Raw genomic sequence first — 21329 nt, 5'->3', positions numbered from 1 at the left:
GTATCAAGTTTTGCCCATAGTGGTATACAGTTATTTGGATGAATGTTACAGTCAGTCAATACTATATTCAGATTCTAAGATACTTGGGTTTTGCAAAGGACAGCCAAGACCCTAAAATAACAATAGAAGCAGAGCAAGAAACAACGCAAGGGACTATGAATCAGAGACTGAATCCATGAGAGCCTCTGTAGCCCCAAAATCAATCAATATCCTAGTGAAATTTAGCAGCATGGTCAAAAGCTAACAGACATATAAAGCAAAGTAGTAGAGCCTCATTAAATAGTGATTAAATTAATTTTGAACAGATTAAAAATATTTTCCATATCACTGATGCTATTCAATTGCTAGGGTTAAGCTAAAATGAATTAAGTTTAATTTTGTCCTTAAAGAAGCACCTTTCTTTTTTGAATGAAAAATAAAAGTCCCTATAACAATATCTGTGGATTTTTTTTTTCTGTTAATTATTTAAACATGCTTTTAGGTTTAAAAAGGTATGAAGGATTTAAGAAGCTAACAGTGGAATAAACCTTCTATAATAAAGGATTCTAAATAAATACTTCAAAACCAAAAGATATTTTCTACAGATAAACACAGTTGTACAGTTCCTTCTGGCTTTCAGTAATTTATCACTTACTACTTCTCATGGGGGTGGGGAAAACACCAAAGAAATAACCATGATGTTTTAGAATTAATCAGCAGAAGTCAGGAAACTTCAATACGCTTGCCTTATGTAGCTGGCCATATAAATGAAAGATGGGTAAACCTATTCAGTTTACTGGAGCCAAAGGCACATACTGAGCTTGCAAACTGGTGTGATGACTGAAGGTGTCATTGACCATTTACTAAAGGTCAAATCCTCAAACAGTTTTCAGGTCAAAATTCAGGTGAGCCTAAGTAGTGATACAAGCAATTTGAAAGAAACAAGATTATTTTTGTCCAATACAAACTAGGCCTTTTTGCCCACAAAACTGCAGCTTCAGGTGTTAGGTAATGAGCAGCAGATGAGGAGAAAAATTTCTGCAACTGCCACAACTGCAATACAGAACAAAACATAGCTTTCCATAACCTGAGTATCATCAGAACTGTGAATGCTAATTTCTTGGAGCAGAAAACTTAAGATGCTGCAGCACCTGTTAAGCAAGAACAACCCATGTTCTACAGCCAAAGAGCCAAGAACATGAATGTTAAAGTTTTTACTAATAAGAAGTACTAGCTAAAATTTGCTGTATGAAATGCAAGTTTTTGTAAAATATCACATATACAGCGTACTTTGTACAGTAAACATGGGTGCTGTGGTGACTTGAACATCACTAGTTAAAACTCCTCTTGAAGGGAAAGACAAATGAAAAATAGAGTTGCATCTCTTAGGCATGCAAATGTCAAACAAAATATCTGCCTTACAGTATCATTCTTGCAGATAAAGTAAATTCTGTTGACTGCTGACCACCATTATTTTAATCAACTTTTATATAAAAGTTATTTAACTTTCACATAAAATCCTGGAGTCTAGTTCAGTAATTTTTAAAGGGTGATTGCTTTCCTTCTCCTTAATAAATAGGGGGATACCCTCCACCCCTTTAAAAATCTAGTCCTCTTTCAAGGAAAGAGACCTGAACCTAACATACCTCAGATGTCTCAGACTTATTACAAAACTTAATGTCTACCACGATCTCTGTCAGGAAAGCCCATGTTAACTTACATTACTTGTTTCCACATGAATGCAAACATTTTGCTTCCTCTGACCAAAAAAGTAGAACAGTATTTCTTCAGAATTTTGTCAATGGTGGATGTCTGACATAGACTAACAGATGCAATAAGGCAGTGACCCAAAGAAAAGATTTCAGTATTGTCCTGGGTTTGGCTGGGATAGTGTTAATGTTCACAAGAAGCTGGGAGGGGGCACAGCCAGGACAGCTGACCTGAACTAGCCAGGGGGATATTGGATACCATATGATGTCATGCTCAGTATATAACTGGGGGAGCTGGCCAGGGGAAGGAGGGAATCTCAGCTCAGAAATGGGCTGAGCAATTGCATTGTGCATCACTCTATACATTCTTTTATTAGTATTGTTGTTATTATTATTGCTTCTCTCCTTGTGTCGTCCTATTAAACTGTCCTTATCTCAACCCACGAGATTTTACCTTTGTCTTCTGATTCTCCTCCCCATCCCACAGGGGGTGGAGGGGTGGGAAGAGGAGTGAGTGAGCAGCCCTGTGGTGCTTAGTTGACAGCTGGGCTTAAACCACAAGTATAAGTTCAGTTCCTCAGTGAATACTATGCACTTACATGTGCTCTGAATCAACTCAGAAAATGTAGCATTTACAGATTTGTTATTAATGCACTAAAAGATAAATTTACTATCTTTTGTTCTCAGTACTTACCCTCCTGCTAAGTGAATCTCATCCACTACCACTGAAGTGTTGTTAAATTTTACAAGGAGTGCTTTCAACAGCCGAGAAGCATACCTACTTCAAAGATTATGTACCGGGTCTGGCTAAGCCAGAATTGGTTTTCCCCTGTAGCAGCCCCCATGGTGCTGTGTTTGATGTTGGGAGCTGGCAGGGTGTTGATAGCACCCTGGTGGTGTGGCTACTGCTGAGTGGTGCTTACACAGCACCAAGGCTCTTTCCGACATTTCCCCCCCTCCCACAGTGGGACGGGGTGGGCAAGATCTTGGGAGGGGACACAACCAGGACAGCTGACCCCAACTGACCAAAGGGATGTTCCAGACCATCTGACGGCTGCTCAGTATAAAGCTGGGAGAAAGGAGGAAGGGGGGGGGGTCACCCTTGGTCCTCCGAGGCAACCCCTCCGCGTATGGGAGCCCTGCTTCCTGAGAAGGCCCGACATCGCCTGTTCATGGGAAGTAGAGAATAAATCTGTTTGCTTTTTTTTGCTTCCGCGCGCAGACCTTCGCTTCGCTTATATTAAAACTGCTGTTGTTTTACCCACAAGGGTTGGGTTTTTTTCCTATCTTATTTTCTTTCTCCTCTTTGCCCTGTTGAGAAAAAAAAGGGGAAGGGGGGGGAAGTGATAGAGCGACTTGGTGGGTACCTGGCATTTAGCCAAGGTCAAACCACCACAGATTATGATGCATGTTTGTCCTTCTCATACCGATTGGTCCCCCAAACCTGCCCTTGAGCATTTATTCTTTCATTTGAGATTGTCTCAAAACAGTCAAGTGGCCTCCCAGTTATCTTACTCCATGATTTATCATCAGCTCATCTACAACAACCTTACTTTCTCCACTACTAACTTGTTTCTTGGCTACTGCTGATTGCAGGATTCATCCTCTGTCACAGAAACTTGGGTTTCATCTTCAGGCACGTCACCCTATCTGTGGCACTCTATCAGAAAGGTGTACAACTTACCAGCTCCTTCTATGTATAAGTCCGTCCATTTAGGTAACACACTGAAGCTCCAATGTCTCCTAGCTCATTGACTGCAATGCACTTTTCCCTTTCCTCAACAAATGGAACACTGGTCAAACCATAACCATTCAGTATGCTACAACAAACACCCCTTTCATAACTACCTGCTCACATCCCATCAGTTCTCTCTGCTGCTCTCCACATGTTCTTCCTCTACCAAAAAAAAAATGGTACTTGCACTCCTTCTGAAGGCCTTTCATGGTTTCTTTCTTCAGACTATCATCTCTCATTCTGCAATAAGTTTTTAATTCTTGCCTCCTGTCAGCTCACAACATCAGTTTCCAACATATCTGTTGTACTTTCAGGCAAGTACCTTTCGCATTCCTATGATTTGGAAAAAGCACCTAAAAAAAAAAATCAGCAATACAGACCATTTCTAGAAATCACCCTTTTAAATCTTTTTCACTATGAAACCTGAAATGAAAGCTGACAGTTGCTATTCTATTAGTGCCCAAACCACTGCATATCATGCTCATTGATACAGTCCTCTCCTTCACCATACTTTGTCAGTTTACATCCAGAACCCGGCATTTCACATTTTTGATTCAATTCTGTGGAGCAGGAACCAATCTTTAGCTCTATCTGTGCAACTTAATCCATGAATTGAGAGATAATTCAGGCTTCTAAGCACTAAAATACTACAAAGTTCAGACAGGACATGTATGCAAACTTCAGCATAACCCTGCATTCACATATTTGCTTGTCCTTATTTGCTCCTTTCCTCTCCCACAGTACAGATTCCAATTACTGTTCCATGATACTAAGCTGTTTCATGAATCTCCCAGCCAACACCTGATAGAGTACATAGAAAATATTTTGCCCATATGATTACTTGTTCTGACACCATTTGAGCTCTTACCTTAGTAAAATTATTCAAGTGACCTAGCTTTCTCATATTTGAAACGCCTTGTAACTTGGCCACATTTTGGAGAATCTCCCTCATATTATCACAGGGTTCTGCAAAAGAAAACAGGTTATTAGCAGATACAGTTTAAAAAAAGAAATCAAAAATCTAAACATGCATTCAACATACAGTTTCCTAAATATAACAGGTATTCTCCTGGTCTTAATTAAGGACGCAGATCATTTTCCCCTCAAGAAGCAATTTGATGTATGCCTAGAACCAAAACCAGGCATACCCAAATTCTCTAGGATAAATGCTAAAGCCTATGGAAGAGAAAGACTCCTATTTTAAAGCAGATTTTAATCAATATCTTAGATTTACAGTTGACAAAGAAATCCATTTAGTGTCTGAAACTCCAATCCTAACATCTCATAACTGAACGACTTTATCCTTAATCCCCTTGTAATTTAAAGACAAGAAGTAAACTTAAAGACAGAAGTAAAGAGATAGCATGTTACTGCCACACCGTGACTTTTTTCCCTTCAGACAAAGGGTCAGTGAGATTTTGAGAAGACAGGACTCTTTTCTGCTCTCCATATTAATATCTGTCCACAATAACCCTAAACTTACTAGAGGACTGGGACTTTCCAGTGACACAGGAAGTGAACTACAAGGTAAGCAAGGGGACTAAGAACTTCTCCTTTCTTCTTAAGGGTCCACTATCCCAACAAAACAAAATAAACAGGATTCAGACACCAGTTGATGACCTGCATTTTGTTGGGAAATGGAAAAGGACTACCAAACATGGTGAGAAGAGACAGTATTTCCCTGCCTCTGGGAATAAGGCTAGGAGTTGAGGCAGTGGAACAAGCAGCAGAGTGGGGCTGGGCACAGAGATCTGCACACAGAGCTACCATAACAGAAACTGCAGTAAGCTCTGTACACAGCAATATTGCAGTAGGACAGTTTTCAAAAGAGAGATGCTTGACTGCAGGATTTTTGTGCAATCTTGGATTAGACACTGTATTCTGTGATAGGCACTACAACACTATCAACGGCACTGTAGTTTGAAATAAATGAAATACCAAGGCTATGCTGGAAACGTGAACTGTTAAAAAGCATTACATTACCAAAAAAAGAAAAAAATGCATTACATAAAATAAAGTCTTTAGAAAAAGCCTGAAGAATAGGCCAAACACTGGACTTCCACTAGAATAAACTTGCTTCCTACTTCAGTATGAACAGCTACAGCTGAATTTGTGGAGTATATATAGTCTTTTATTTCCTTGTTCATTCTGAAAGGATATTTGTATATTTTTCATTACACAAAGGAAATAAAAAGTATCAGAGACATAAAGAAAGGACCTTCTCACCACCTCTCTACAAACCAAGCTGAGTTTGTTATCAACTTCTGTAGCTTAAAAACTTAAAGCAACAAATTTTAAAAAGCAGACTTATCTAACAATCTCATCAGGACATATCCAGAAGGTATTTGGAAAGACAAGAACCTGTACTTGCACTACCATCAGGAATACAAGACAGTATTTAAAGATTAAGACACCTACAGGTAGGCACCTGAATTCAGGTGTGTAAACCTGTGCTAGATGTCTCGGCTCCCACTGTAGTTAACAGAGATCTTATCTATCAGCCAATGAAGTCTAAAACAGTTAACCTGACTAGCTGCAAGTCATCTACTCAAAGGTAAGGTGAATCAATTGTATTGACTACACTGCTTATAATGGGATTTTAGCACACGTACAGACATGCTACTGCCATACCACATAATTATGAATTTTTTTCAGACAAAGGGTCAGTGGGATTTTGGGAAGTCAAGACAGGCAATCTCAATCATCAACAGCTTGCATGAAATATCCTCTTCCACGAACCTTAGTCACAGCAATAAGCAAAGTCAACTGTCAGATACACAGCCACAAGTAAAGACAGAGCTACCTTGCATTGCAGAACACTATGCATAGTGAAACCAAACATGCAATAACTTTGTACTTAAATTGGAACATGTGTATGCATCTGTTTGGACCCTCCCACCCTGCAACAAAAAAAAAATCTTTGGTATGATCATAGAAATTAGATAATGAAAACCTTACTGGATCCATCCTAAACTTAGGACTCCTCTGCATAGTTTACTTTTCCAGGGCTTAATTCATTTTAGAGGTTTTCAAATAGCACAACACATAAAAAAAGAAAGAAGAGAAACACTGAAGACAAGTAAATTGGTACAGTGACACTACAAATAGTTTGCATCATAACCCCTACTTTCAAGGGAACATAACGAGAGGAAAATAACTTCCTTATAATTTGGTTTCTCTGATAATATAATTTGGCTGATTTCTACACTTTGGCCTTCCATGGGTTGAGTGGGTATTTCCCTAGCTCACATCACTTTTAGACCTGTAACGTATCCCCATTATGCCACAAGAAAGATCCTAGCCTTAGAGCTCTCCAGAATGTTCTACTTCAAATTCCTGAAGAACAAGCAGCAACAATAAGTTTCCAAAGTGACTGGAAATAGGCTTTTATGTTTTAATTTTAAAAGTGCAAATTGTTACATACTCAAGTTAAACCTCTACTGAAACTAAGCTCACTATATGGAGAGAAAACACCACAAGACTAGCCCAGGAAACCTCTTATACATCACTGGCAATGAACATTCTGACAGATTCCACCACTCCTAGTGAAAAGCAAACCTCTTATTTTATGTAATCTATTGTGTAGTTATCAAAGTCTTAAGTCACATGGTTATGTCTTAGTTGTAAGAAGCTAGTTGGTTTTAAGGTAGATGATTCGTGTCATTTATTGTTATTTTTAAAAAGTCTCAGGCAGAAGTCTCAATTAATATGAAAGATAAAAAGCATATCTGATTTTTCAGCACATTCTCCAAAACTAGTCAGCCATCATTTCAACATAAGTTCTCAACCCATCCTGTAACTCTCTTGAACATCCTTCTTTTCTGCAGTGTTTAGGTTTGTATGGTTATAACCAGTTTTTTCACTATAACTATTTCACTTCTTCCCACTTTTAAGAAAAAAAAAACAACACCAAAAAAACCCTGTAACTCTACCCAATACTGAGTATCTCTTCTATGTTATTAGGGAAAAAAAACTGAGATTGCCAAGTAATTGGTAAAATATGCATGAAGATCATGAGGTTGGGCAAATATCTGATGTATTTCTTTCTGGAAACACTATCATTGACATAGCTTCCTTATTTACTGTAATTATGATGAGGGGTGTGTTTCTGTTGTTCCTGTTTTCAAGAAATGAAAGTGAAAATATTGTAAGCACACACCATTTTAGTAGTTCTGAAAAGTCTTAAGATTGTAAAAGCAGTAATACCTTCAGAAGCAAAGCCAAAAGTACACAAGTGTTATTAATCTAACCAGACCAGAGTACTATACAATTCCAAAACAACAGTCAACTGAAGCACAAGTTCAGATAAGAAAACTAAGTGTATGCCTTAATTTTGGAGCGCATATACTGAGCACCTCTAACTCCCTAATTTTTAAAATCTACTAAAAGGTCGCTGAAAAAGTTCACAGGCCACCACCAATCACTCACTTCCCCTTTGGTCTCCAACTATATTTAAAAAAAAAAAAAACCCGAAACAATATCCAATAATGCAGTAGAGAATTTCTCAGACAGCAAGGCAAGTAAGATCTCCTTCCAGCTGTTTTTCAAGTTGCCTCTCTATATCTCAGAACAACCAAAAAAAAAAAACCCTCATTGCTAAATACTGCCTTGCTTCTATTACAGCTTCTGTTACAGATTCACAAACAGGGAAGTAAAAAAAAAAGCTATTACTCTGTGTGATTTGCCCTAACATGAGCATCCTTGTTATAGTTACCCATCACAATGATGGCATACCACAAGGCAAGAGTTAAAGGTGCCCACACATTTATTTGGGTAATTTTAAAATAGTGTTTCTAAGGTGCAGTGGAGCCCCACTTCTCCGTATTTTCAAGCCAGACCATGTATTGCAAGAGTACGCAAAGAAAAACTTAAAGGCCTTACCATTAGTGTGGAAGAACTGCCTTTGAAACACCAGTTACCATCTCTGCACTGGTTCCCTACTGCCTTGCTGCAAGCACTCCAAAAGGGTTTTTTCCCCTCCCCCTCTACTCAAGCTCTCAGTATCAGACACGTGCGTAGCATCTCTCTCTGCTTCTTTCATACTGATGAAGGAAGCTGGAAACGGCATGGTCACCAAATCTCAAATGAAATGAAGACACAGACGTGAACAGCACTTGACCATCAGCAGTTGGCACCCATCTCTCCAACACTTCAGTAAATGAACAAGCTCTGAAAAGTTCCTAATAGCCATTGCAGACTCAGAGCTACAGGAATCCAAGAAAACAGAGACCCCTTGAAGGAAGGGCATTTAAAGGGAGCCTGACTACATATAAGGCACTGTAAGACACTGCTCTCAAACAGGCAAGTTTCAAACTATTTAAGCTTTCACAGCCCAAAGGCAACAGCTGAAACCTCAACAAAAGAAGGGGTGTTGGTCACCCAACAGGATAAGGCAATACTGAAACAGTAACAAATTTTCAAAATCAGTTTGTAAGTAGATTCAGTTACAGAGATGAGCAAAGAACAGCAAAGCGTGGATTACACAAGCCTTTTACAGTGCCTAGAGCTTTGAGAGGCATATAACCTTCTGTAATTCAGCTTGGAATCCCTGTAAAACAGAGATGAAGATGAATTATGCTAAAAGCATATAATACTTGTAGCATGGTTACATATACAACCATGACCAGACTCAATACAAGAATTCCTACTGAATGCAGTAACCCAGTCAATAATGCCAATTGTTCTTTCTGGCCTGAAGAAGTTATGAGCTTGATTTCAGTAGTCTAATTAAACCAGTCTACCTTATCCCATTGCCAATTCCTTCCAGATGACTGCAAGGGGAGTTGCACTGGTGGTGAGACTGTCCTCCTTTTCCTTTTCTGTTCTATCCTGAGCAGGTGATATAACCTAAGGCCAAAACCTGAGTACTCTGAAACCCAATTATTAATTGCAATTTTTTAATCAACAGAAGACATGCTATATGACCTTAAGTAGACAAAAACAACCAGTCTAACCTGTATCTGCACAGGTTTTTTTCTTGATATACCAACATTATGCCCAACTATATTTGTACTGGGGATAATTTTTCCAGAGTTGATTGTCCTTTCAAGCAAACTGATTTTCTAGGAAAAAGTTAAGAAGGTCACTGTCCCAAAAGAAGATTTATCAGAATAAGAGATGGGGTACAGCCAGGGATGAGTGGCCCAGAAGTTTAAAAAAAAAAAACCAAAACCAAAGAACAGAAACAGCAAACCACAGACTTTACATCATCATCTTTTACCAGGCTAATCTTGTACATTGAGAGTTCACACACAGAATGCACCATCATATAAAATGCCTTTCATAAACATTATTATATACCATTTTTAAAAACACAGAGCACAAAAAAGCTCCAAATAGTAAAACCTACTATACCAGCCATGGTAAAAATACGTAAGAGAACAACATGGTGTGTTCTGGGAAAACGTGGGCATCCCTCAAACTACAACAACAGAGAAAAGAACAAACAAAAAGCACACAGAGAACGTTAGATCAGCTCTACATACAGCAAATCATTCCCTGAGTCTTACTGCACAAAAAGCCAAGAAGAAGTAGGACCCAAAGCAGCACAAACAAGGCTTGCACCCTCCCTGCATGTATTACTAGTTGTGAAATACTTAACAGCACTGGCTTCTCACATGGAAATAACAGAGTTAGCATATAGTCCACAGCTATGAACTAGAAAAGGTCTGACTTGTATGCTAACTCATGTTTGGCAAGCCATCACTAAATAGGAACCACTCCAGCATTTAAATTTTGTGTATTGTTCCTTTACATCAAAACAATTCAGTATGCTACACAACATAAAAAAGTTACTAAATCCATTCATTCTGTAAATTTCATAAACAGATAACACTGCTGACAGTAATAATTGTGTCATGTTTGAACTGTTAAGGCCTTTGTCCCACATTTTGTTGACAAAAGTTCTGCTTGTTTTAATTCTAAAGGCAGTGTCTCACTAAAGCAATTACGTCCATTTGGAGACGGGGTGGGAGGAAACATAGCCTGTTGCTTTAAACTGAAAAAACCTCACAGTTTTTCCAGGAACTAAAATACATTTGTAAATATGATATGTATATGCAGAGATAACTTTCAGTAAAACTGCTTAATTAAAAAAGAGTTCTAAAACCAGATCATACTGGGGGGAAAAAAGAATTAGAGGTGGAATCGCTGATACAGCTTTGTACTAAGCTGAAAACTTATTGATGCTGCTAATATTTGTACTTTCTTTACATTTCACAGTCCACTTACATCCCATTGATTCTGTCATTACCCTACCTACTTCCTCATAAAATAGATCTATTCAGGATAGCAACAGTCCTGGATCTCCTGAAGCAGAACAGTTATTCCCTCCCCTGCATCAAGACCTTCTGCCCCAGGGAAGACAATCACTGCTAGTGGGCCAGTTTGTTTTCTGCATTTTACTCAGCTCTTGGGGAGAGTCTAAACCTTACCTTAACCCTCAGCAAGGCAAGATGACCTACAGAATTGGGTAGGAAACGAGTTACTATTTGTTCGAGAGACAACTAGTTAGTGTGTAGCAAATGTTACAGTTGTTTCCTTCCTCTTATTCCCCCTCCCCACACACACACACATCTGAGAACAGTGGAGGGCATTCTGGAGCAACTTAACAAGTAAACGGGAGATGAGTGCCTTCCGGTCTCACAGCAAGGGGCTCACGGCAAGCACCGCGACCAGCCTGCCTAGGACAGGTACGGATACAAGACAAGGGACTGAGGCAGGACCAACCATCAACGCCGAGGTGCTCCCCAGAGGCACACGGTCCAGACCCGCCGAACAGAGCCACAGCCGGAGGGAGCCCCGGCGGCAAGGCCAACAGGCACGGCACGAGCAGCCCCCTGTGAAGAGCCCCGTCTGCAGACAACTCCCTTGGAAAACAATCCTAGAAGCGGCCGAGGAGCCTCTGCCCACACGCAGAGGCTCCCCTCGCCCACGGCCGGGGGAGGCCAGCCCTGTAGTCCAGGCACGGCCCCGCGGTGTCCGAGGGGCGCCTATGCTGCCCAGCAGGCAGTGGGGACTAGTGTAACGCTTCCACCTACGGGCAGGTCCACTCACTACAGGACGCCGGGCCGGGCACCAGCACCCGGCGACCCCCATTCCATCTTACCCCCCCCCCCGCCCCGTGCCGGGACACCGACCCAGGGCAGTAGGCCACTCACCACCGGCTCCCTCCCCCCCTCGGCGGGCCCGCAGCAAGAGGCAGGCACCAACCCCCACCCCACCAGCCCATACCTCGACTAAGATCGAGGGGAACGTTCTCCTCGCCGCTGTCGTTCCGACCTGCGGGGATAGGGGAAGAGAAACATGTTAGGCTAGCGGGAAGGAAGGAGCCAGAAAACAAGGGGGAAGAGGAGGGAGCAAAGAGAATAGCTGAGTATTAGTGTAGGATGAAAACCGCCGGAGGCAGATGAGGAAGACAGCCTACCATAACGGCCTGCCAGGGCCCCTTACCTCGGATACGGAGGTGCCTCAACGAGCGGGCGCGGAGACTCACCGCCATATTTACGGTCCCACAGTCACAACACCGAAAACCTCGCCCGCTCTCGCGAGAAGCCCGCGGAGCCACCGCCGCAGCCGGCGTCCCCTCCCTCACCCTGTAGCCGCGCCGCTAGCGGGAGGAACGCGGGGGCGGCTGAGGCGAGGCTGAGCGGCTGTTACTGCGCCTGAAAGGTTCTGCTTGGCCGTGGCCCCTCTCCCGTGTCGAAGTGGTGCCTTGTGGCTCCGGGGCCGCTCAGTGCGGGGGGAGCGAGACCGGGTGTCGGCCTCAAGTACCAGAGAGTGGGTGAGGGCTGCCGCTCCTCGGGCTCCCTGAAGCAGCGGTGGAGGGCTCTGCCTGCTTGAGCTCAACACTTGGGTCACGCTTCCAGCGCCTCTGTGCGTAACTCAGACAGAAGGACCAGTCCTCTCAGAGCCACGCGGTCCTAAGGGCGACGTCCACCGCCAGGGTTCGCTGCGGGGCTTCGGCGTGGTAGTACTTCTCAGCAGGCGCCTCCGCTACCTCTGCCGCAAGAGGCCAAATCCGAGGGAAGAGGAGGGTAGCGGGCCGGCAGGGACAAAGAGTCTTCCCCTTTGCCCCCGCTCCGCACCGGTGTGCTAGCTTCGGTCACAGGCGTACGCTCTGCCAGAAAACGTAGCAAAATGCCTTCTTTTCATTAAGAGCTTATGCTGCTGGGAACTGACTTCCTACATAACCATTCTATCACCACATCTAAAGATTTTGGTCTGTCAAGTGAAGTTACTTTTTTATTTGTTTTTATGAAGTTTTCATGCTTTTCCTTTTTTAAACTGCACTTGCCTTGGGATGAGATGGCAATTCAAGTGGATACAGCGTGACTGTTGGCATTATGCACCAGATGTTTTCAGCACTCTACTTCTGTGGGAGTGTCAGCTCTGTGCAGCTGTGAGAGATTCAATATGTTAAGAGTTAAATCATGTGTTACTGGATTAAGAGGCAAGTTGGCATTGGCCTGTCAGCCCTGCACAGCTGTGGTAGATTCAGTACTTAAGAGCCAAATCGACATTGGTTGGTGAGAGAGGTCAGTTTTGGGGAGCTTGGTGAAGAGCTTTGCTCAGGGAAGATCTGTGTAGCCCCGGAGCAGCAGCAAGGTTTGGAGGAGAAACAGGCTTTTGAAGAGAGATACCAGGCTGTGCTAGTGTGGTGAAGAAAATGGCAGCACTGAGACCGCCTGTGTGGTATGGAACTGTTTGTGGGATAGGAGTGTTGATGGCTGTCTAGCTGCTGATTTGCTTAGTATGAAGCAAGAGCTTGGATGAGAGCAAAAAAATGTAAGAAGAGAGAAAAAGAGAGATATTAAAGAAAATAAATAGCCCCTGCCCTGCAGAAAGAAAGAAGAACATTGTGATGTGTGAATTATTTTGGCTGCTACAACTTAATACAACTTACTACAACTTAGTACAATTTAAAGCAAGTTATTAAAATTTAATACACTTCTTAATACATGAAGTAATTAAAAACAGAAAAAGAGAAAAAAATCTTTTCATTGCTTTCTTGATTTAGTCAGTGGGTCTATCTGTAGGCTGAAATGTTGATATATTTCTTGATGTTTGTTAAACTTGCCTAATAAAATCAGTGTATGTATAAAAAAATAACTCATAAAGGAAAAGAAGTTTCACTACAAGAAACATTATATTTGCATATGCTTGCTTTTGTCCTTTTTCAGGCAAAAGTTTAAATAAGCAGATACACATTACATGGTGTCCTGAAGCTTCAGACAGCCATAGCCAAGACAAGTTCTGTTACCCACGCTTTCCAAATTCTCAGGAACAAAACCAGCAAAAAATGATCATATTGAAGTGTAGAAGTAGCCAGCCATATAAAAATAGCTTCACAAGGTCAGGTAATTGTTTTCCTGTTTTGTAGTCCCTCATTTTTCCATTTGGTTATCCCTCCTCTCTAAGGGTACTTTTTCAATTCAGATCCTACTGAAACAAAGAAATTCACTCAACAGTCAGAATCCAATAGAACTGTTAAGCAGGTATTCTTTATTAGCAGTGCTGGGGTCACCCTGGAGACTCTCCACCATAAGGGCTCCCCAGAACTAGTAAGGGACATCAGTTTACATACACACAAATCATACATATTCATTAGATTTCCTAGAAAGGGGTGTCTTATGATAATGAGTTCCAATAATTCATTTACATAATCTGGGCATGCGTAGTGAAAATAGGGTGAGGGTCTTCAGTGGTTGAGAGAAGAAGTAAGTAGTCTTCTCCACAGTGTTTGCTAGTTGACCCTCTTTCCAGAGCGTGTGCTGTGAAATAAAGTCCAGGTGTCTCCCTCCTAAATCAGCAAAATCAGTTTCTTTATAATAGGGTCTCTGTGTCTCTTTGTTTGAACCCCCTTACCTCATTCTAGGAGTTGCCCAAGTGTCCACTGAAGGCCTTGAGTCTGCTATCAGTGATTTACGTAGGGAGCCTAACGAGCGTTTTAATCTTACCTAAACAGACAAAGAGACCTAAGGAAACAGTTGAGAAGTCAGCAGTCCTTGAGAAAGAAATGAAGCAAAACACAAGCAAAGCTTTCATACATCACATCACAGTTTAGTCTTAATAATTGTCAGAAATTCATTTGTTTGAGCCCTTTCATTCCCTTTCACTACATTATTCAAAAATCAATTTTATTAAGTATTCATAAATATTAAGTTTCATCTGAAAAATTGTGAATTAGTTTTTACAGATTGGTTGCACTTCTAAAATGTTAATACTGATTTAGGAGATTAAAAATAATATAAAGTCAGAGTAGGAAAACAGTGATAGTATCACTTTTAACTTTCTAGTATATCAGTTTATGACATGCATATAAGACTCTTGTTGTAATAGGGTTATATCATAATATCATAGAATCATACAATGGTTTGGGTTGGAAGTGACCTTAAATATCATCTAGTTCCAACCCCCCTGCCATGGGCAGGGACACCTTCCACCAGACCATGTTGCTCAAAGCCCTGTCCAACCTGGCCTTGAACCCTTCCAGGGAGGGAGCAGCCACAGCTTCTCTGGGCAACCTGTTCCAGTGTTTCACCACCCTCACAGTAAGAAATTCTTCCTTATAGCTAATCTAAATCTACCCTCTTTCAGTTTAAAACCATAACCCCTTGTCCTACCACAGCATGTCCTTGTAAAAAGTCCCTCTCCAGCTTTCCTGTAGCCCCCTTTTAGATACTGGAAGGCTGCTATAAGGTCTCCCCAGAGCCTCTTCTCCACGATGAACAACCCCAACTCTTCAGCCTGTCCTCATAGTGGAGGTGCTCCAGCCCCCGATCATCTTTGTGGCCTCCTCTGGAATCACTACAACAGATCTCTGTCCTTCTTAAATTGGGGGCTCCAGAGCTGGACACAGTAGTCCTGGTGGGGTCTCATGAGAGCAGAGTAGAGGGGGAGAATCACCTCCCTCAACCTGCTGGTCATGCTTCTTTTGATGTGGCCCAGGATACAGTTGGCTTTTGGGGCTGTGAGCACACATTGCCAGGTCATGTTGAGCTCATCAACCAACACCCCCAAGTCCTTCTCCTCAGGGCTGCCCTTAATCCACTCATGGCCCAGCCTGTATTTGTGCTTGGGATTGCCTCGACCCATGTGCAGGACTTGGCCTTGTTGAACTTCATGACGTTTGCACAGTCCCACCTCTCCAGCCTGTCCAGGTCCCTCTGGATGGCACATCCCTTCCCTCCAGCATGTTGACCGCACCACACTGCTTGGTGTCATCAGCAAACTTGCTGAGGGTGCACTCGATCCCATTGTCCATGTCATCGACAACGATGTTAAACAGCACCTGTCCCAATACCGACCCCTGAGGAACACCACTCGTCACTGCTCTCCACTTGGACATCGAGCTATTGGCCGCAACTCCTTGAGTGCGACCATCCAGCCAATTCCTTATCCACTGCATGGTCCATCCATCAAATCCATGTCTCTCCAATTTAGAGACAAGGATGTCATGTGGGACAGTGTCGAATGCTTTTCACAAGTCCAGGTAGATTACCTCAGTTGCTTTTCCCTTGTCCATCAACACTGGAACCCTATCATAGAAGGCCATCAAATTTGTCAGGCATGATTTGCCCTTAGTGAAGCCATGTTGGCTGTCACCAATCACCTTATTTTCCATGTGCCTTAGCATAGTTTCCAGGAGGATCCACTCCATGATCTTGCTGGGCAGAGGTGAGACTGACTGGCCTACAGTTCCCCAGGTCTTCCTTTTTTCCCTTTTTAAAAATGGGGGTTATGTTTCCCCTTTTCCAGTCAGCGGGAACTTCAGTGGACTGCCATGACTTCTCAAATATGATGGATAGTGGCTTAGCCACTTCATCCACCAGTTCCCTCAGGACCTGCAGATGCATCTCATGAGGTCCCATGGACTTGTGCACCTTCAGGTTCCTTAGATGGTCTCGAACCTGATCTTCTCCTACAGTGGGCAGTTCATCTTTCTCCCAGTCCCCACCTTTGCCTTCTGCGACTTGGGTGGTGTGGATGGAGCCCTTGCCAGTGAAGATTGAGGCAAAAAAGTCATTGATTACCTCAGCCTTCTCCATATCCTGGGTGACCAGGTCTCCTGTTTCCTTCCAGAGAGGGCCCACATTTTCCCTAGTCTTCCTTTTATCACCGATGTACCTATAGAAGCTTTTCTTGTTGCCCTTGACGTCCCTGGCCAGATTTAATTCTATCATGGCTTTGGCCTTCCTAACCTGATCCCTGGCTACTCGGACAGTTTCTCTGTACTCCTCCCAGGCTATCTGTCCTTGCTTCTACTCTCTGTAGGCTTCCTTTTTGTGTTTGAGCTTGTCCAAAAGATCAAAGAGTTCATCCATGCAGGCCTCCTGGCGTTCTTACCTGACTTCCTCTTTGTCGGGATGCATCACTCCTGAGCTTGGAGGAGGTGATCCTTGAATATTAACCAGCTTTCTTGGGCCCCTCTTCCCTCCAGGGATTTATCCCATGCTATTCTGCCAAGCAGATCCCTGAAGAGGCCAAATTCTGCTCTCCTGAAGTCCAGGGTATGGAGCTTGCTGTGCTCCCTCCTCACTGCCTTAAGGATCTTGAACTCCACCATTTAATGGTCACTGCAGCCAAGGCTGCCCTTGAGCTTCACACTCCTCACCAGCCCCTCCTTGTTGGTGAGAACAAGGTCCAGCATAGCACCTCTCCTTGTTGGCTCCTCTATCACTTGAAGAAGGAAGTTATCATCAATGCATTCTGGGAAACTCCTGGATTGCTTATGCCCTGCTGTGTTGTCCCTCCAACAGATATCGGGGTGGTTGAAGTCCCCCATGAGGACCAGGGCTTGTGACTGTGAGGCTGCTCCTATCTGTCTATAGAGGGCCTCATCCGCTCGGTCTTCCTGGTCAGGTGGCCTGTGCCAGACCCCCACTATAATGTCACCTGTCCCTGCCTTCCCTTCAATCCTGACCCATAAGCTCTTGGTCGGCTCCTCATCCATCCCCAGGCAGGGCTCCATGCACTCCAGCTGGTCAGACATATAGAGGGCAAGACCCCCTTCTGGTCTCCCCTGCCTGTTCTTCCTAAAGAGCCTGTACCCTTCCATTCCAACACTCCAGCCATAGAAGTCATCCCACCACATCTCCGTGATGCCAATAAGATCAGAGCCCTGCAAGCGTGAGCATGTCTCTCCCTCCTCTTGTTTATTCCCCACACTAGGTGCGTTTGCATAGGGGCATTTAAGTTGGGCCCCTGGTGAAGATGACTTATGGCCGGAGTGGCTAAAACTCATTTGTGCTGCTCTTCAGGTGCTCTCCTGCTGACCTGTGACCCCTCTTCAGGCTCTGGGCATCTATTGCTGGCACCGGCATCAAGATGGTAGGAGTGGGATGGATTGAGGTTCCTCTCCCCTGGCAACTTTAGTTTAAGGCCCTCTTCACCAGCTTGGCAAGCCTATGACTGAAGATGCTCTTCCCCTTCTCTGACAGATGGACCCCATCAGCCCCCAGTTGTCGGGGTCACCATTAGCCGGGGTCCTTATTTCTCCGTGCGGGAACAGAAACGACGCAACACCAATGTGATGATCAGATCGTCCATCTTTATTTTTCCAGTCCTAGTTACATTTATATCCTACTAAGTTCCGTACACGCACTCATCTATCTTCTAATAGGCTACAGGTCATCTACATGCGCTGTTCACGCGCCTCTACAAGCATTTGCATTGGTTAATTGCAATTAGCACGTAAAGCCCAAAACTTGCCAAAACTCCCTTATCTCATACCCTGTTTTGCTCAGACTTGTGTGCTTTTGCTGACCACAGGTGTTTCTCACTTATCTGCTGTCTTGTGTGGTTTTGCCAGCCTTATTTTGCTGGCCTTGTCTTCGTCCTTGCATTCTTCTGTCTGCACTAACTTTCTCCCAGCGCGGCCCAGACTCCTACAGCCTTGTTAGGACATGTGAACAATCCCACCCTTTTTCAGGCTTTTGTCGACTTACGAAATACTGTTAATCATCGCACGTATCGGGTTTTTATCATGCATATAAAGAGCCATACTAGGCTTCCTGGAGGTGTTGTAGAAGGCAACGCTCGAGCTGATCAGTTGGTTGCCGCTTTAGCAGACACGCATAACATTGTTCAAGAAGCCTACAAATCTCATGCCTTTTTTCACCAGTCTGCAACTGCATTACGTAAGCAATTTAACATCCCTAAGACCCAAGCACGGGCGATAGTGGCTGCTTGTCCAGACTGTGCCACTCCCACACCGCTACAGGACGGTGGTGCGAATCCTCGTGGCTTACAGCCACGGGAAGTTTGGCAAACTGATATCACTGTATTTCCGCCTTTTGGGCGTCTTCGCTACTTACATGTGTCAGTGGATACCTGTTCCTCATTTATATGGGCCTCTGCTCGTGCTTCTGCCTCGGCAGCAGCAGCTCGTCAACATTGGACGCAAGCGATTGCGGTTATGGGGTGTCCAAAGAAAATTAAAACTGATAATGGTCCTGCATATCGGGCAGCCTCCACCACTGCCTTTTTACAACATTGGGGAATTCAGCTTCTCCATGGAGTACCACACAACTCTACTGGGCAAGCAATCGTTGAGCGCGCCCATCGTATATTGAAACATCACCTTGTTATTTTGAAAAAACAGGGGGAGACGGGGGTTCCCCTCATGAGATATTGGCAAAAACATTATTTGTTTTAAATTGGCTTAATATACGTGGAGGGCAAGATGAACTGCCTGCGTGAATACATATGCAAACAAACAAGCATGATTATTCTTTTCAAAAAATTCAAGTGCAATTGTATTCCCCTCAATCTGGGCAATGGGAGGGACCTATGCAGTTGCTAACTTGGGGAAGAGGTTATGCTTGTGTTTCTACAGGTAGTGATCCACCCAAATGGGTCCCCACAAAGTGGGTGAAACCATGGATCGCAAAGAATGACGACACCAACCCTGCATCCCGAGGCACTCCAGAGACACCAACATCGATTGAACTTGGTCCTGACGCCGTTGTTAACGGCACTACATCCAGCGAACAGTGAAGTTCTGTGTCTTTTACCGAACCTGCAGTCATTTTATGCAGCTATTCGAACACAGCCGCTCACCATAAAACAGCTTGAAGAACATGACACAGCTAGTACGGAACATGGTCTAAACTGTCGACCTTGGGTTTTTATACATTGTGCATGGTGTGACAGGGGAACTTGGAGAGTCACGTGTGCGCATGATCGGGAAAGTGTGTATAAATGTCACTTGTGTGCTGACCGGATTATCTTTTACCGAAGCAGATTGGTTGTCTGATTTTATAGGTAGGTCAGTATATCAGCGATTAGCTGTTGGTACAGAAGGACAGATTAGAGTTTTAGACAACAACAGCAGTTTTCTAGGGCTTCAAGCCTGAAGTGCTAAGGCTTGGACAATAAGCCCAAGCCAGAGTTGACCTATAGATGAATCCTGTACATTTTATAACTGATAACCATTGTGCTAATAGGTATTATACTAAGTTATAGCAAACCAACTATTCTGATGTAAAAGGTGGGAGTACTGAAGCCTGAGCAACAGGCCCTGAACTGAAACTGCTAACTCTGTATGTAGTCATTAGTGAAATATGCATAGAAGATATAGCTTAAACATCATAAAACATGTCTATCTTGAATGTATCCTTCCTTGTGTGTGTGAGCAAGATAACAGGGCCACAGAGACAGTTGTCTGGCCTTGTGACCTTGCTCATAAAATAACTAGACCAGCAGGGAAACTCCCTTAGCTTCTCCCTTAAGCCCTGGCCAGGCTCTGGGGGGAACCTAACGTGAGATGAAAACCAGATATTTCCGCTCAAAACAAAGGTGCCAGCTATTCTGGCTTGTCGATCTCTGGTATATAAGGCTGGGCCCGCTCACAGCAACTTTGGAAGCCTCACCTACGGGTGGACGCACCGCGTAGGATTTCCCACTTGCAGGGACAGGCTCTCCAGATCCTCGCTGTAACCGGGGCTGCCCAGCGACTGCGGGTCTGGGTGATGGTAACGTATGCAAGTGGTGATGGATCTTTCTTAATCACTATTCTCTCTCTCTCAGGTAGTAATGATTTGATGCATTACCCTGTATTTTCCTATTTGTTTAAGTGCACTATTCTGTCTTTTCTTACTGTATGTTTTCTGTATTATTCTGTTATATTATTTAGTTATTTCTAGTAAAATACGCCTGCTCTTTTCACTCTGGTGTCTGAGTTTAATTGATATCCCTGATCAGCAAAACAAAGCCTAACTGAAGATGTTGGGCAAAGAGTTTTAGCAGAAATTAGTTTTGAGTTTTGTAAACGCTTAGCTTTGCAATGTATTAGGCAAAATAATAAGGTCGTGGATAGGAGCTGTGGTGTTGGAATAAACGTTCCTCGAAGTTGGCAGGTGCACAAGGATAAGATCACGCGGATCTGTTCGAACCTTTGACGACACCTGCAACGACAACGTGCGGCTACCTTCATTAGCCACTGTTATAGCTACTTCTTTCTTCTTTCCGCAAGGAATGGCTGCCAGAAATGCAAAAATACATACGTAGATTAGCATGTTGGAGTGAAAAGCAATTTAATCTAACTTCGCAAATGCTGAGTGCGCTGCTTACTGATGTTGATAGTGTTAGGCATGCTGCTTTGCAAAATCGTGCTGCTGTAGATTTTTATTATTGGCACATGGGCATAGATGTGAAGATTTTGAAGGAATGTGTTGCTTTAATTTGTCTGACCATTCGCAGAGCATACACCAACGATTAGCGAAAATGCAACATAACAGGAAACATATTACAGAGGGACATGGTCCTTTTTCAGATTGGCTTGTCGGTCTCGGACTGAGAGGTTGGTTACAAACATTGGTCAAAGGAGCATTGATGGTATTGATGGTATTGCTGCTTTTGATGTTGATTCTTCCTTGCTTGTTCCAATGTTTGCAGAGGATGCT

At 43.3% G+C, this 21329-nt stretch overlaps 1 protein-coding gene across 4 annotated transcripts in view; it reads right to left on the bottom strand.

Annotated features, from left to right (window-relative positions):
• The window catches only part of LOC141917635 (rapamycin-insensitive companion of mTOR-like), a 92445-nt gene extending 80083 nt beyond the window's left edge, over positions 1–12362 (bottom strand). For 2 of the 4 annotated variants that reach the window (XM_074810975.1, XM_074810978.1), the window contains exons 1-3: positions 11875–12362; positions 11656–11703; positions 4292–4389 (exon numbers count right to left, since the gene is read on the bottom strand). In XM_074810975.1, the coding sequence (XP_074667076.1) occupies positions 4292–4389; positions 11656–11703; positions 11875–11923 (195 nt within the window). In that variant the 5' untranslated portion in view covers positions 11924–12362. Of the gene's footprint in view, positions 1–3536; positions 3777–4291; positions 4390–11151; positions 11269–11655; positions 11704–11874 lie in introns of those variants that run through there. The other 2 variants (XM_074810979.1, XM_074810977.1) reach the window with 2 other exon arrangements.
• Between the last annotated feature and the right edge of the window lie 8967 nt (positions 12363–21329).

This window comes from Strix aluco, chromosome W, assembly GCF_031877795.1.
Source record: "Strix aluco isolate bStrAlu1 chromosome W, bStrAlu1.hap1, whole genome shotgun sequence".
Lineage (NCBI taxonomy): Eukaryota > Metazoa > Chordata > Aves > Strigiformes > Strigidae > Strix > Strix aluco.
The sequence above is the reverse complement of the archived record's forward strand: the minus strand, read 5'-3'. Positions and strand labels throughout refer to the sequence as shown.